The sequence below is a fragment of the Salmo trutta genome, chromosome 2, assembly GCF_901001165.1.
Source record: "Salmo trutta chromosome 2, fSalTru1.1, whole genome shotgun sequence".
NCBI lineage: Eukaryota > Metazoa > Chordata > Actinopteri > Salmoniformes > Salmonidae > Salmo > Salmo trutta.
The window spans coordinates 20311306-20326070 of NC_042958.1; the positions used below are offsets into that span (position 1 = coordinate 20311306).

The 14765-nt window shown below is 44.8% G+C and overlaps 1 protein-coding gene across 7 annotated transcripts in view; it reads right to left on the bottom strand.

The window, feature by feature from the left end:
* Positions 1-14765, bottom strand: part of LOC115152985 (netrin-G1) — a 91617-nt gene that overhangs the window by 41432 nt on the left and 35420 nt on the right. For all 7 annotated transcript variants that reach the window (XR_003867626.1, XM_029697978.1, XM_029697986.1 and 4 more), the window contains exon 2: positions 1751-1923. Coding sequence is in view for 6 of the 7 variants with exons in the window: in XM_029697978.1 (XP_029553838.1) it covers positions 1751-1923 (173 nt within the window). In the remaining variant the exon portion in view is untranslated. The remainder of the gene's footprint in view (positions 1-1750; positions 1924-14765) is intronic.

A 14765-nucleotide genomic window follows, 5' to 3' on the forward strand; every position in this document is an offset into this window, starting at 1 on the left:
CTCTGTATAGGACAGCGATATGCTCGATAGGTTGGGGGGGCATTTAGACAGAGTTGTGAAATTGTCTGTGATTGCTTTTGAAATTACAAACAGCATAAGGTGCTTTTTCTGTTAGTATCATGCGTTTTCTTTATTCCAAGGGGAAGGGCACGCGTTCTTAAACCTCATAGTATTACTGCATTATGGATTTTTTCATAAAGTATAATAATGTACTTTACGGTAAGACTGTCTTTTATCATGAGGGTGAAGGGGACTGTGTGTGTGTGTGTGTGTGTGTGTGTGTGTGTGTGTGTGTGTGTGTGTGTGTGTGTGCGTGTATGTGTGTGTGAGTCCACACACACCCACCCACATTGGCATTTTTAATAATGTGCTGTCAATCTCAGTCTCAGAATGACCATTTTGCTAACACTCCCTAAGACTCATAACTCTCTCCACCTGGGAGGGAGAATACTTTTTTTACATCATCACCCAGCAGCAAAGAGATCACTAATGGAGAAAAACATCCAGCCAAACGCAATAACAGACCTGCCTATGATAAACCCTACAGGCTCAGAAATGCCAACACAATCAAACCATCACCAACAGCATCAAAAAATGACTGGTTGTGCCTTCAACGTGTCCTTGGCAATAATGATCCTCTCTCTTCCTTTTCTTCTGGGTATTCAGTAACCCCCTGTCTATGTTAAAATGGCAACTTGCCCTATAAGGTGTGTCTCAGAGGCATATGCCAGTTATTTGACAGCGCTAGCTGGCTGCCGTCTGGCCAAACAGGGTTTATGGCGGAGGAGGGGAGGAGGGTGGTACAGAAGGAAGCATCTGCCACCTGTGTGTGTGTGTGTGTGTGTGTGTGTGTGTGTGTGTGTGTGTGTGTGTGTATCCGTGGGGCCGTGTCTCTCTCTCTCTCTGTGTGTGTGTGTGTGTGTGTGTGTGTGTGTGTGTCCATGGGGGACACGTCTACCTCTGACTACTTTGATCTGAGCTCATTTACAACTCCTCCCTGCTAGATGTGAAACAGACCTTACGTCTGGCCAAACAAGGCTTATAGGGGAGGAGGGTGGTAAAGAAGGAAGCTCCTGCCACACTCTGGACACACACACACACACGCACACACACACACACACACACACACACACACACACACACACACACACACACACAGTTTCCTAAAGAAGCTCCCTGAGCTGGAATAACCAGCAGCATTACATCACGTCTGTGCAGGCTACTGGCACCCTTGGCCCCTTTAGCCCCATCGCCATGAGCCTCACATCAGACATCCAGCATGTGACCTGTTAAGAACAATGAAGGGAGAGAGACCCCATTTTCTGTTGTCAAAAGGTAGTGTACAAATACAAAGCTGTGAAAGAATGACATGAATACACTGTGTTTAGTGCAGTAGCTAGACGTTGCAGAGGGGATGAAAAGATGAGATGGAGACTAGCGTTAGAGGGGGATCTGGGTCTGTTGTAGTAAAGAGACGAAGACCTCTGGGTTACATCCACCCCCTGATGAGAGAGAGAGAGAGAGAGAGAGAGAGAGAGCACAACCATCATGAGGTGTGTGAATTTGTATGTGCTTCAGAGCATGAGTGCGAATACCTGCACCTGCGAGAAATATATTGTGCATATATGTGTGTATGTTTGTGTCTGTATTATGTGTTCATAATATCTATCTGCATCTGTTCATGTGTCTCTGTGCATGTGTGAATATATTTGTGCATGTATATTGCTGTACGTGTGCGTTGGTTACTCACAGGTATTTGCCGTGCCCTTGGGGATGGGAAGATAGGAGCCTGCGCTCCACGTCCGGCCCTGGTAGTTCCTCTTACAGCGGCCACAGTCCGGCCCCGTGGTGTTGTGCTCACACTCACAATTTAGCGTCTCTTTGTCAAACACACAACTATTGGCGTGAAGGTTACACTTGCACCTGTCGAGGAGGAAGAAGAACAGAGAAAAGAGAAATCAACACCTGTGGAATTTTCACTTTCAATCCCAGAGCTAAAATGTGGGATTGAAAGAAAAGAACATGACAGAGAGAGAGAGAGAGAGGGGGGAGAAAGAGAGAGAGAGAGAGAGAGAGAGAGAGCGAGAGAGAGAGAGAGGGGGAGAGAGAGGGGGAGAGAGAGAGAGAGAGAGAGAGAGAGAGAGAGAGAAAGGGAGGGAGGGGACAAAGAGTAAGTATTTGGACAGTGCAGAAGGGAGGGTTTCCTTGAGGATGATTGCATGTGAACAAAGAAACAGAAACAGAGGTATTCTCAGTTTCAGGAGAACAACTTCAAACAGCACACACAGCGCCAAGGATTCCTCAAAAGAGTCTGCATCATTATTTTCCCTCTTTCTTCTGCCATGAAAGATGACTTATTTATAATTGTCTCACTGGAGGAAGTGTAATTGCAGTAAGGTCACATTTAACTAAGCGAGAGTGAGAGAATGAGAGAAAGGGGAGAGAGAGAGAGATAGAGAGAAAGATCAGAGAGAGAGAGAACAGACTAAATGAAACAAGTATTGTGGAATTGTTCAACAAACCGGGGAGAAGAGAGTTGCAGTCCCCCCCCTTCTCTCTCTCTGAGTTTGTACATGTCAGCTGCTTCAAGGATGTTAAAGAGCAGGACCACTCTTATTTTGGCAAAGTAAAATAAAACTAGGTCTTTAAAAGAGGCTCAGGCGTTCACTTAAACAAACTACTGAATTCTTATTCTCATCCTACTACAATTGTAATATTACAGTACAACAACATACAGTAATGTCTAGTCAATACTCAAAGTGACCACTGGGGAGATACAAACTTTATGCAAAGTACGCATCTCTAATCCTGACAATGGCACTTGACACAGAGAAAGTTAAGCTCTCAAAACTCCCTTCCTTTCTAAATATAAAAACAGCTAGCATTGATTTTGTTGCAAAGAGTCAAGAAGGTTGCAATTGTGTTGCAATAAACTGTGATATCTATCTATCCTAGGAGAAAGAGAAATGGAGGTGGTTGTGTGACTTGGAGTACTGGCGTTGGGAGGTAACTCTACTCCTCTGCTGGGACTGTGTGTGCAATGTAATATCATGTATGTATTGGTGTCCACATGCAGCCTCACCCTTGGCCTCCCATCGCAGATGAGAGGAGAGTCGTAGTCACTCAGCTCTCACCATTCATGTCTCGATAGCAATATGAGAAGACATACTTCCAAAAACAATTGACAGCAGTTTAACTTTGATTGACTTTCTGAAAAATGTGGTCTTTTCCCCCTCAAAGAATATAATTATTCAGCGATGTACTATGTTGAGAGAGGAAGAGCCTCCCAAGACTGTCAGCTAAAAACACTACATGAAAATGAATCATGTGAATTGGTGTTGCTCTGATGGGTTCATATCAGGTGAAAATACTGTGACTCTTAATTTCTTTCTATTGTGAGCAGGGCTACAGTTTATGGACTGGTGTTGCTATCATGGCTGCATATCTGGTAAAACAACAATATATATTTATTTCTATTGGGAACAGATCTCTATTAGGAGCAGTGAGGAGGGTGTTGTTGAGGAATGATCAGCCAGGGACAGCTCAGCCTACCATTCCTAACACTAACAACATGGTGGGAGACTCCAGTGACAGCTGGCAGTGTTAATCCCTCCATCCCTCCACCACGACTCACTGCGCCAGCTCTAAAACGCTAAGCCTGATTCACCAGATAAATATGACGACTCACAAGGAACAACACTCCTAAACCAATCAGCCGACTTTGATCTATCTTAGCAGCTCTCCGCTCATCTGCTGTGGCGGTGGAGGAATGGCTGATTCCTCATTCTCTGATTTCAGGCCGCCTCGCCGTCACCCACCGATTAGGGCCACAACGCTTTCTCGTCATGTTTGTCCCTGGCTGTGTCTCTCTCATTCTCTCTCTCCTCTCCCTCTCTCTCTCTCTCTCTCCCTCTCACTCTTTTCTGAAGGCCTATAAGATCACCCGTCCCCCTGCATGAATATGGGTGCCCATTATTAAACTTATTATGGCGTGGCGTGTCAGGGGGAACGTGCAGCGCTGTAGCGTTGTGGCGATGTTGTAGGAATTGATGTGCATCATGCTCTAAAGTGCTTCAGGGTGATGAACGATGCCTCCATCCCCGCAGGTATACACGCTCAGCATAAATGATGGGTCATTATTTTCCTCAGGCTCCCCGATTTGCATCTCATTACCCAGAAGGCTGTTGGGTGGCGGTGGCGACAGGGGACATCGCTATTACAATGTGCCTCACACTGAAGAATGAACAAGCAGCCTTTACAGATAATAGACACCCATTTGTCTGTCTGTCTGTCTGTCTGTCTGTCTGTCTGTCTGTCTGTCTGTCTGTCTGTCTGTCTGTCTGTCTGTCTGTCTGTCTGTCTGAGCATATGCTACATAACCAAAATGTTAAATGCAGTGAGGTTGTGAGCCGGTTAAACTGTATTACTTGACATTCTGATCAGGCAGCTACCTTTCTCTGTTCTCCTCTCTGTTCTCCTCTCTGTTCTCTTCTCTTTCTCTCTATAACTGTCGGGGGGTCTGAGACTTAGACTCCATGGAGAGGAGAGCCTTTTGTGGTGTAACCTTCAGGTCCCCTCAACACTGGAGACATTTTAATCATCGGGCAGAAATGATATCGTCACGCGCTGCTGGCATAATGAAGAAGAGGCCGGGTGGTGGGCCCATGGGTCTCCCAGCCCTGTGTGCATGTGTGTGTGTGTGTGTGTGTGTGGAGCCATGGCCCATGGATCTCTTAGCTATTGGCTCTGTCGCGTGGAAAACAGACCCAGGCCCCAGGTGCCGAGGGAGGCCCTAGGAGAAGGGGACAGCTTAAACGAGTAATGCTGTAAACATGCATTTAATCAGATTTGAATGGCAAAGCTCCTCCCCTGGGCACTCTCACTTTCACTACCTGTCTTCAATTAATGCGAGTCACCACACTTTAGTGTGAAGTGTGCGGATATGGGTGCAACACTGAAAGGCAAGTCTCTCTATGTCTCTTTCAGACTTTCTCACTTTCTGTCTGTCCCTTTCTCCCACTCTTTGTCCTCTGTCTCGTTCTCTTTCTGCTCCTATGCCTTGCCTCAAATTAAATATTCATAGTGGTTAGGCAATGTTTTGTTTTCGTGTGGTACTTTCAAAGGGCTATCGCTCAAGGCGAGTTTGGAGAGCCAACCACTGTCTGCTGCTCTGCTAGAGGTCATGAGGATATTTATTCATAAAATTACCCAGGAGGCTGTGTGCTCATTGCTCAGACAGGTTAACGTGCTCAAGTGGAGGAAAAAAAGAAAGGGAAAATCAATGCTGGGGTTTTGCCTTTTTTGTCTGACTTCAGACTTCCAGTCTTCCACCCACACTTTCTTACATCTGACAAAAGGTTTGACGTTCTCCTTGAGATGGAGGAGACAGAATACATTGTACAGGTCTGATTTATTTATTTATCTTTTCCAAAATAGACAAGCGGCAGAGTCGTGCGATGATGCGAGTGGAGTGGAGCTTACACCCAGCTCGCCTGAAGCACCGGAGACTCTGACCTCCAAAGTAATGGGATTCTGATTGACAATGAGGGACCAGACGGCATGTTGTGCACTCTCCAAACCAATGTTATTAGCAAAAAGAAGAGCAACACAACACAAGGCCTAGTTTCCAGGGAAATTGTTCTTCCTTTTTTTATAATTTTATCTATAATCTCTTTCGAAAGACACAGGCTATCTCATTATAACCAAACAAGCACTTTTCCCTCAACCAGCATTTTCTTACCGTGCCTTTGTAGCTAGACATATCAGTCGCTAATTAATCATAATTATACACAAACGAAGCCCACACATGGCCATGTAACGGTGCTGATCCTACCAAATTGAGCAGCGTGAATGAAACACGGCCCTTAAGTGGGTTCATTAAGTGAAGCAATTAAATTCAATCAAACGTGCAGGTGTTATTGTAACCAAGCGAATAGGGTTAAATACTCCATTAATAAATGTTGCTTTGTTTCAGCATTCTGTCTCCTGTAAGTGAGCAACAATAATACAATGGAGGGGAGGGAAAAACGATCAAGCTCCGACTCGATTATGCAAAGGCCAAATTGAAATAGAATCCCTGGAAGGAATACTAACAAGGCCTGAAGGTGTCCACAAGTAATGTGTCTGGGTCGACACAACGGAGTCCGACCATTACTGAGAGCCTTATCAGGGACCTAACCACAATTATTTCAAACATTGTGACTCGCAGCAATAAGCAACAACTCCTTCTCCCTGAAGCTGCAATGATGTTGAAGGCTGACATTGAGCCACCCTTCCCTCACATCTGATCACACACACACACACACACACACACACACACACACACACACCCTTTCTTGACACTTCAGCTCACATTAGATCTAAACAGATCTCCCTCTTTCTAGCGTGTTAGCTGCTAATTGCCTCCTGATGAAGGAGTTGTACAGCCTTCGTCTGGCCTGCAGTGCAGTGTAAGAAGTGAGAACCAGGCTCTGGCTCTCCTGAGTAGCCCTTTGCTAACAAACACACACATACACAAGCTTGCGCACGCACACACACACACACACACCCCTTAACAGATTTGACAGGGAGAGAAGTGGAGTTCGGGGCAATCCTCCGAATGCTTGATGACTATAAATCCTTCTGCTGCTCTGTCATTCGCTACATACTTTAATCTGAGGCTGCCATCATTTAAGTCCTTTGTGGTGACAAGGGGCACGAGGGGCATTGTACAAAACAAAGTCATCAGCGATTGGATTAGAGTTTCAGAGGATCAAAGCCAATGACGACTTTTCAAACCGCCGCTTTACTCACATGTGTACTGGCTCTGGTCCAACCCATCGGTTTCTGGAAGAATCAGACGTGTTCACATTCGGTGAAGGGTCGGGGAGGTACCTCAGATCCAGACACATTGCGGAGAAGAAACTAACGCCCGTGGGTGTGGCGTAGCATTTGGCTGGAGCAAGGAGTCTGGGTAGCCAGTGAAACCCTCCTCCTCATCTTGACCCGAGGGGAATGAACCACTCTTATCTGCCAAGCCTTCAACAGCCTCATCTTAGTGGAGCTCTGGGAAGATCGACAGATCTGGATCTTTCAGTAACAAAGGTGTCGAGACACAGCAACCTTTTCAAGCGTGTTATCAACTCTAAATTGAAGTCGGCCTATGTACTGTGCACATTACCTCACGGAGTTGAGGAAATGATTAAAATGGCTCAAATATATAATACTCCTTATACGGTTGAATAATATAAGATACAGTTACCCAATAGCATGACCTGGTACAGCTCATTATAGGAATATTACATTTGCTCCATTAGTAATGCGATACGCTTAAGTAGCCAATTAAGTTGTGAAGTGGAATACAAGTGAACGACCCTGCAGCTGAACTATGGCACTCAGCTTAAGACGTGGTCATCCAAATGATCTTAATGAACGGTTTGAGTCGGCGGAGAGGAGGACAGACAAGCGGGTCAGACTTCAACATGAACCCTAATACCTCATCTTAAAAAGTAGGGTTTGCTGGTATGAATGCTGAAGTAATTCAATGCGAGGTGTTCCTCTACGTTTTGCCATCCACTGTGAATGCTGTGAGGGCTGTGCCATTACTAATGCATGCTGGCTGACATGTTATCCAAGCAGGAGTCAATCAAGAGGGCTTTACTGTGGCTGACATGCCAACCCAGGTCAATAGAATCGAGTGGTTGGCGACTCTGATACCCCATCCCCCTTTTTGCTAAAAGACTATTGGATTTAGAGCTGCTGGGGACAGAGGAGAGGAGAGGACGCACCAAGGGGGTAAGGACCAATACCAATACCATTGGGGAAAGCAGAATAGGATTTCAAGGCTGGAAGTCAATGCTCCTTGAGTACCAAATGTGAGGGAGCTTGTCATTTCAACAAGCCACCTAGAAGCAAAATCAAAAGAGAGAAGAGGCATTGATCAGTTTGGGTCTGTAGGCCAGAGAGCCTGCCATTGGACACACTGACCTACATGTCACGCCTGCTCCCTCTCTTCCCCTCCCTGGCTCTCGAGGGCACCAGGCTCCCCAGCATTGCGCACTCCTGCCACCATCATTACGCACACCTGCCTTCCCCCGTCACGCGCATCAGCGATTATTGGACTCACCTGGACTCAATCACCTCTGTCGTTACCTTACCTCTATATGTCTGGTTCCCCGCTCTGTTCCCCGCTTTAGCATTAATTGTCGTTTGTCTTTGTATACCTGTGTGCTGATGCTGTTCCTGTCTTGTTTCTATATCGGTTCCAATTAAATGTTGACGCCCCGTACCTGCTTCTCATCTCCGGCATCTGTACTTACACTATGTGGGTCTGAGTGTGGGGGTCAGTGTGTGTGGATCTGTGTGTGTGGATCTGTGTGTGTGAGTCAGTGTGTGTGTGTCCACATGCAACCACATCACACTGCCTTTGACACTAACCCTGGGTGAGATACTTCTTTATGTATTGGTCAATGCTAGTTCTATAATCTATTGATGGCTTCCCGCTAGTAGCAATGCCTGGTAACACTAGAAGCGTAGAGGCAGTCAATTTGACTTCACATGAATTTAAAATTGAAATATCTCGGACATTTTTTAAGTCATGACCCCCCTTCATCCTTGACTTTTACTAAATAAGTATATTTAACACACGTATGATGCTCAAATGTTTATATGACAAACAGAATTTGTGTAATAAGCAGTTTTAAGACGACATCATTTCTTTCCCCGCTTCACCTCAGTCTGCCTGCGCAGCTGATGATGGTCCATAGAACCTACACCTAAACTATATCTAAACTAATGTCACACATATAATAAATATTAGCCTAAAGACAGGATTTAATTGACAGAGAGGTAGGGGAACAGATCCTCCTACAGAGTCACATGCAGGTAAGACAATTTGATTTCTATATAGTAACAGAAAGAGGCATCAAAACACTTACAGTATCTTTGCCAAATAACTCTCAAAATTTAAGAGATGAGCTGTATTTCAAAATATAAAATATAATCCCTGTACACCTGAGCATGTGGCAGCAGATAGCCTATAGCAGTGGTTCCCAAACTTTTTATAGTCCCGTACCCCTTCAAACATTCAACCTCCAGCTGTACCCCCTCTAGCACCAGGGTCAGCGCACTCTCAAATGTTGTTTTTTGCCATCATTGTAAGCCTCACACACACACGCTATACGATACATTTATTAAACATAATAATGAGTGTGAGTTTTTGTCACAACCCGGCTTGTGGGAAGTGACAAAGAGCTCTTATAGGACCAGGGCACAAATAATAATATAATAATAATCTATCATTTTGCTCTTTATTTAACGATCTTACATATAAAACCTTATTTGCTCATTGAAAATGGTGAATAACTCACCACAGGTTAATGAGAAGGGTGTGCTTGAAAGGATGCACATAACTCTGCAATGTTGGGTTGTACTGGAGAGAGTCTCAGTCTTAAATCATTTTCCACACACAGTCTGTGCCTGTATTTAGTTTTCATGCTAGTGAAGGCCGAGAATCCACTCTCACATAGGTACATGGTTACAAAGGGCATCAGTGTCTTAACAGCGCGATTTGCCAAGGCAGGATACTCTGAGCGCAGCCCGATCCAGAAATCTGGCAGTTCACAGAACCGCTTGTTGCAATTTCGATGGGACTCTCTTGTTCAGATATCGGTAAGTGGACTGGAAGCAGGGCATGAAAGGGATAAAAAATCCAGTTGTTTGTGTCATCCGTTTCGGTAAAGTACCTGTGTAATTGCGCACCCAACTCACTCAGGTGCTTCACTATATCACATTTGACATTGTCCGAAAGCTTGAGTTCATTTGCACACAAAAAATCATGCAATGATGGAAAGACCTGTATGTTGTCTTTGTAAATGCAGACAGAGAAAAGCTCCAACTTCTTAATCATAGCCTCAATTTTGTCCCGCACATTGAAAATAATTGCGGAGAGTCCCTATAATCCTAGATTCAGATCATTCAGGCGAGAAGAAACATCACCCAGATCACAAGTCTCAACGTCAATGGTGAAGAGGTGACTCCGGGATGCTGGCCTTCTAGGGAGAGTTCCTTTGTCCAGTGTCTGTGTTCTTTTGCCCATCTTAATCTTTTCTTTTTATTGGCCAGTCTGAAATATGGCTTTTTCTTTGCAACTCTGCCTAGAAGGACAGCATCCAGGAATCGCTTTTTCACTGTTGATGTTGAGACTGGTGTTTTGTGGGTACTATTTAATGAAGCTGCCAGTTGAGGACTTGTGAGGCATCTGTTTCTAGACACTCTAATGTACTTGTCCTCTTGCTCAGTTGTGCACCGGGGCTTCCCACTCCTCTTTCTATTCTGGTTAGGGCCAGTTTGCGCTGTTCTGTGAAGGGAGTAGTACACAGTGTTGTACGAGATCTTCAGTTTCTTGGCAATTTCTCACATGGAATAGCCTTCATTTCTCAGAACAAGAATAGACTGACGAGTTTCAGAAGAAAGTTCTTTGTTTCTGGCCATTTTGAGCCTGTAATCGAACCCACAAATTCTGTTGTTCCAGATACTCAACTAGTCTAAAGAAGGCCAGTTGTATTGCTTCTTTAATCAGAACAACAGTTTTCAGCTGTGCTAACATAATTTCAAAAGGTGTTTCTAATGATCAATTAGCCTTTTAAAATTATAAACTTGGATTAGCTAACACAACGTGCCATTGGAACACAGGAGTGATGGTTGCTGATAATGGGCCTCTGTTCGTCTATGTAGATATTCCATTAAAAATCTGCCGTTTCCAGCTACAGTAGTCATTTACAACATTAACAATGTCTACACTGTATTTCTGATCAATTTTATGTTATTTTAATGGACAAAAAATGTGCTTTTCTTTCAAAAACAAGGACATTTCTCAGTGACCCCAAACTTTTGAATGGTAGTGTATATCACACTGTGGCTGAGGAAAGACACTACTCCCAAGATAAGTGAACCCCAAATCAATGTAGTTCTCATCATATTTGCGCCTCTTCGATGGTCCAGTTTGGGAATACCTGGCCTACAGTAACATAAACTAATGAAAATGCTATTGTGTTATTTGAAATACATTTCTTCATATTCATGGGTTATCCAAGACCTTTATAAACACAACCAAAGGATACTTTTTCTGATAGCATACAGGTATATGAAATGTATTTACTGTTAGAATGTTGCAGTCGAAATGACTGCTCATGGCTCAAAGTGGGGTTTTTCGAGCCCTGGCTTTTCTATTATTAAAATGTACATACATACTGTCCATGTTAGTGACCAAGTCTTTACTATACTAGTGATAGGGAGAGAGAGATAGAGAGAGAGAGAAAGAGAGCGATAGAGAGAGGGGGGGGAGGGGGGGGCAAACTCAGGGAGAATTAAAGGTCATTGAAAGCCCAGGTGATCATGGTGCTCTGAGGACTGGGAGGCCATCTGATTGGCTGGGAGACACGGTTCCATTGAGGAAGTGTGGGGTTGCACTCCCTGTGACAAGATTCATTAATTAATGAGATCAGAGAGAGAGAGAGGTAAAGAATCGCTCCGAGTGGTGTGTGTGTGTGTCTGTGTCGGGTTGTGTGTGTGTGTGTATTTCAGATCTACAGACTAAGCAGCTGTCCATCTTGTTGCTATAATGTCGGTAACCTTTACTCCAGCCAGGGTTCAGCTGACAGAGACTGTCGGTAACCTTTACTCCAGCCAGGGTTCACCTGACAGAGACTGTCGGTAACCTTTACTCCAGCCAGGGTTCAGCTGACAGAGACTGTCGGTAACCTTTACTCCAGCCAGGGTTCAGCTGACAGAGACTGTCGGTAACCTTTACTCCAGCCAGGGTTCAGCTGACAGAGACTGTCGGTAACCTTTACTCCAGCCAGGGTTCAGCTGACAGAGACTGTCGGTAACCTTTACTCCAGCCAGGGTTCAGCTGACAGAGACTGTCGGTAACCTTTACTCCAGCCAGGGTTCAGCTGACAGAGACTGTCGGTAACCTTTACTCCAGCCAGGGTTCAGCTGACAGAGACTGTCGGTAACCTTTACTGCAGCCAGGGTTCAGCTGACAGAGACTGTCGGTAACCTTTACTCCAGCCAGGGTTCAGCTGACAGAGACTGTCGGTAACCTTTACTCCAGCCAGGGTTCACCTGACAGAGACTGTCGGTAACCTTTACTCCAGCCAGGGTTCAGCTGACAGAGACTGTTGGTAACCTTTACTCCAGCCAGGGTTCAGCTGACAGAGACTGTCGGTAACCTTTACTCCAGCCAGGGTTCAGCTGAATACCATGATATCTTTGTTCACTGTTTTATTCTTCTCTCTTATTGCAGTCCCAGTCCTATTGTGTGACTCTGTTCTGCTTGAAGGCTAAAGCGTTGATGGATGGACATACATAATAACTGTGTGTGTGGTTATCTGATGCAGCTGAGCTGAGCTCGCTCTCTGAAATTCTGTTTTCATGACTGAATGATCACATTATTGAACGGCTCAATATTCTCTCAGGAAGTCTGGAAGTTGATCTGAATAAAATCTGAATCAGGTATTAACTGACCGTCAATGTAATCATACTGTGCCATCAGCACAGTCGGTGACTGTGTCTTACACACACAGACACTCATAATGACAATCTCAGCTCGTATGTAAGCAAAGCATTGTGCCATATGGCTCTTTCTTCCCTGACATCTAAGGAGTGAAATCCTCTCATATTATCTACCGTGTCATGTTGTAGCAGCCAGATTGGGTTGGCTGGACTGAGCTGCACTGAGCCGGGCCAAGTCTATCTGTCTTTGATGATTAAAAACTAAATCCATGGTCACGATCTCCAAGATAGATAACTATGATAGAGAGGTCCAGGTGTACAACAACTCAGCATCCAACAGCTAGGTTAATCGGAGATTGCATCACAAAATGGGAAAAATGTATGTGTCTGCATACTGTATCTGATCTGATCTAATGAGTGTTGTGGGTGTGTGGTTGTCTCAGACACAAGCATGCGCGCGCGCGCACACACACACACACACACACACACACACACACACACACACACACACACACTTCACACCATATCTGCCACTAATCAGCGGAGGAGAGGAGGAGAGGAGGATGGTGGTAGAAGTGAAGGAGAGGTCAATGAGGGTATTACTCATGAATATCTGACAGCAGGACTATTATGAGGGGTGAGGCAGGCTGGAGAGGAGGGAGAGGCAGGGGTGAGGATGGTAGGAGGGGAGGGAAGAGACAGTAATACATATCTGAAAGGGGTGAGGAAGGGGTGAGGCAGGGTAGGGAGGCAGGGGTGAGGCATGAGGGAGACAGAAGAGCTACATGTCTAAGAGGGCTATCCATTCATTAAATGGGTCAGCATCTGAATGTAGAATGTGTTGAATGTGTGCCTCAGACAAGAAAGAACAGGGAAAATAGCCGGAGATACGGCTGGCTTCTGCTCCATGCCCCCATAGGACACAATGGAGAAAATTGACTGTCTTAATGTGAGAATAAAGGGTATTACAGGAAACCAGACTGAAAATGGCTGCACTGTAGGCTACAGTATACGTTCTGGCTGAGGTTTACCCTGCATAACTGAAACTAGTCATACTTCATGTATTTAAATATTCATTCAAAGTTCCGGAACGGTAATGTTGATGGCCCTGTCCAGTCTACGTTTCTCAGTTTGTTCAAGTCTTTTAGAGGAGTGGTCCCTCAATGAAATAAGGAGAGTTTGGGGCTATTTTAGGCTGTTAGGGGTACCTCCCAATTGGTACCCCTATATTGTGCACTATATTGTCCCTGGCTGAAAGTAGTGTTATAGGGATTAGGGTGCCACTTGAGATTCATGCTAGATCTTCCCTTACACACATCATGATCCACATTGTTCATTAGACAACATATTGCTCTCAACCCCCGTGCTGTCAACTATGTGGGAGGACTTGTCATTCGAGGCACACTTGAGCCTCTCAACACCCAAACCCAAGACATACAAATTCAATTACACTGTCTGTGTGAGCCGCTAATTTTACAGTGCCCTACCCCATAACAGAGAAAACAATGGAGGAAAGAAAACAGCTCTACTGTGCTCAAATGATCATTAGTGGTATTTGTGATGGATCTCGTTAAAGAAGCAAAAATAGATTTTGGTAGGATTGTTTTTGTCTTCCTTATTGAAAGGCATGGCAGAGAGGGAGGGAAGAATGACTGAGCACAGTCCAAATCCAGCTAGCTTACTGTTCCTGGTATTGGTATGTGAGAGAGAGAGAGTGATATGCTGGAAGGAGGCGAGGAGGGAGGAGACGAGCGGAGGGAGAATGGAGGAGGGCAGAGGCTAGTGAGAGGAGTGAGGGGAATGCCAACTCTATCTCGTGTGCTGGCGAAAATACCTGAATGTTTCCCACCAGAGATATTTGGTGTCATGAAGCAGTACAGTAGTTCTGTACCACAGTGAGGCTGAGAGTCACCTCTCAGTAATATGAACACCGTATATGATGTATTCACCTCTACAGGCCCAATACAACAGGGAACAAGATAATAGTCATGATAGACAAGCATGATAAGAATCTACTGTTTTCTACTGTTTTCTGAATGGTCAATCTCAAGATATATTAATTTTAGGGACATATCAAAATGTACTGCACCCCCTACCCCAAGTTAAAAAAATATTTTCACATGACCCTCCCCTTGTACTATAAAATCAATGAAACACCCTCCGCCCTCATAGAAGTAACTCAAAATAATATTTATGACCACAAATAACAATAACTGTAGCGACCCTGTGTTTATAAACATGGATATCTACTACTTGGGGACCTATTTCCA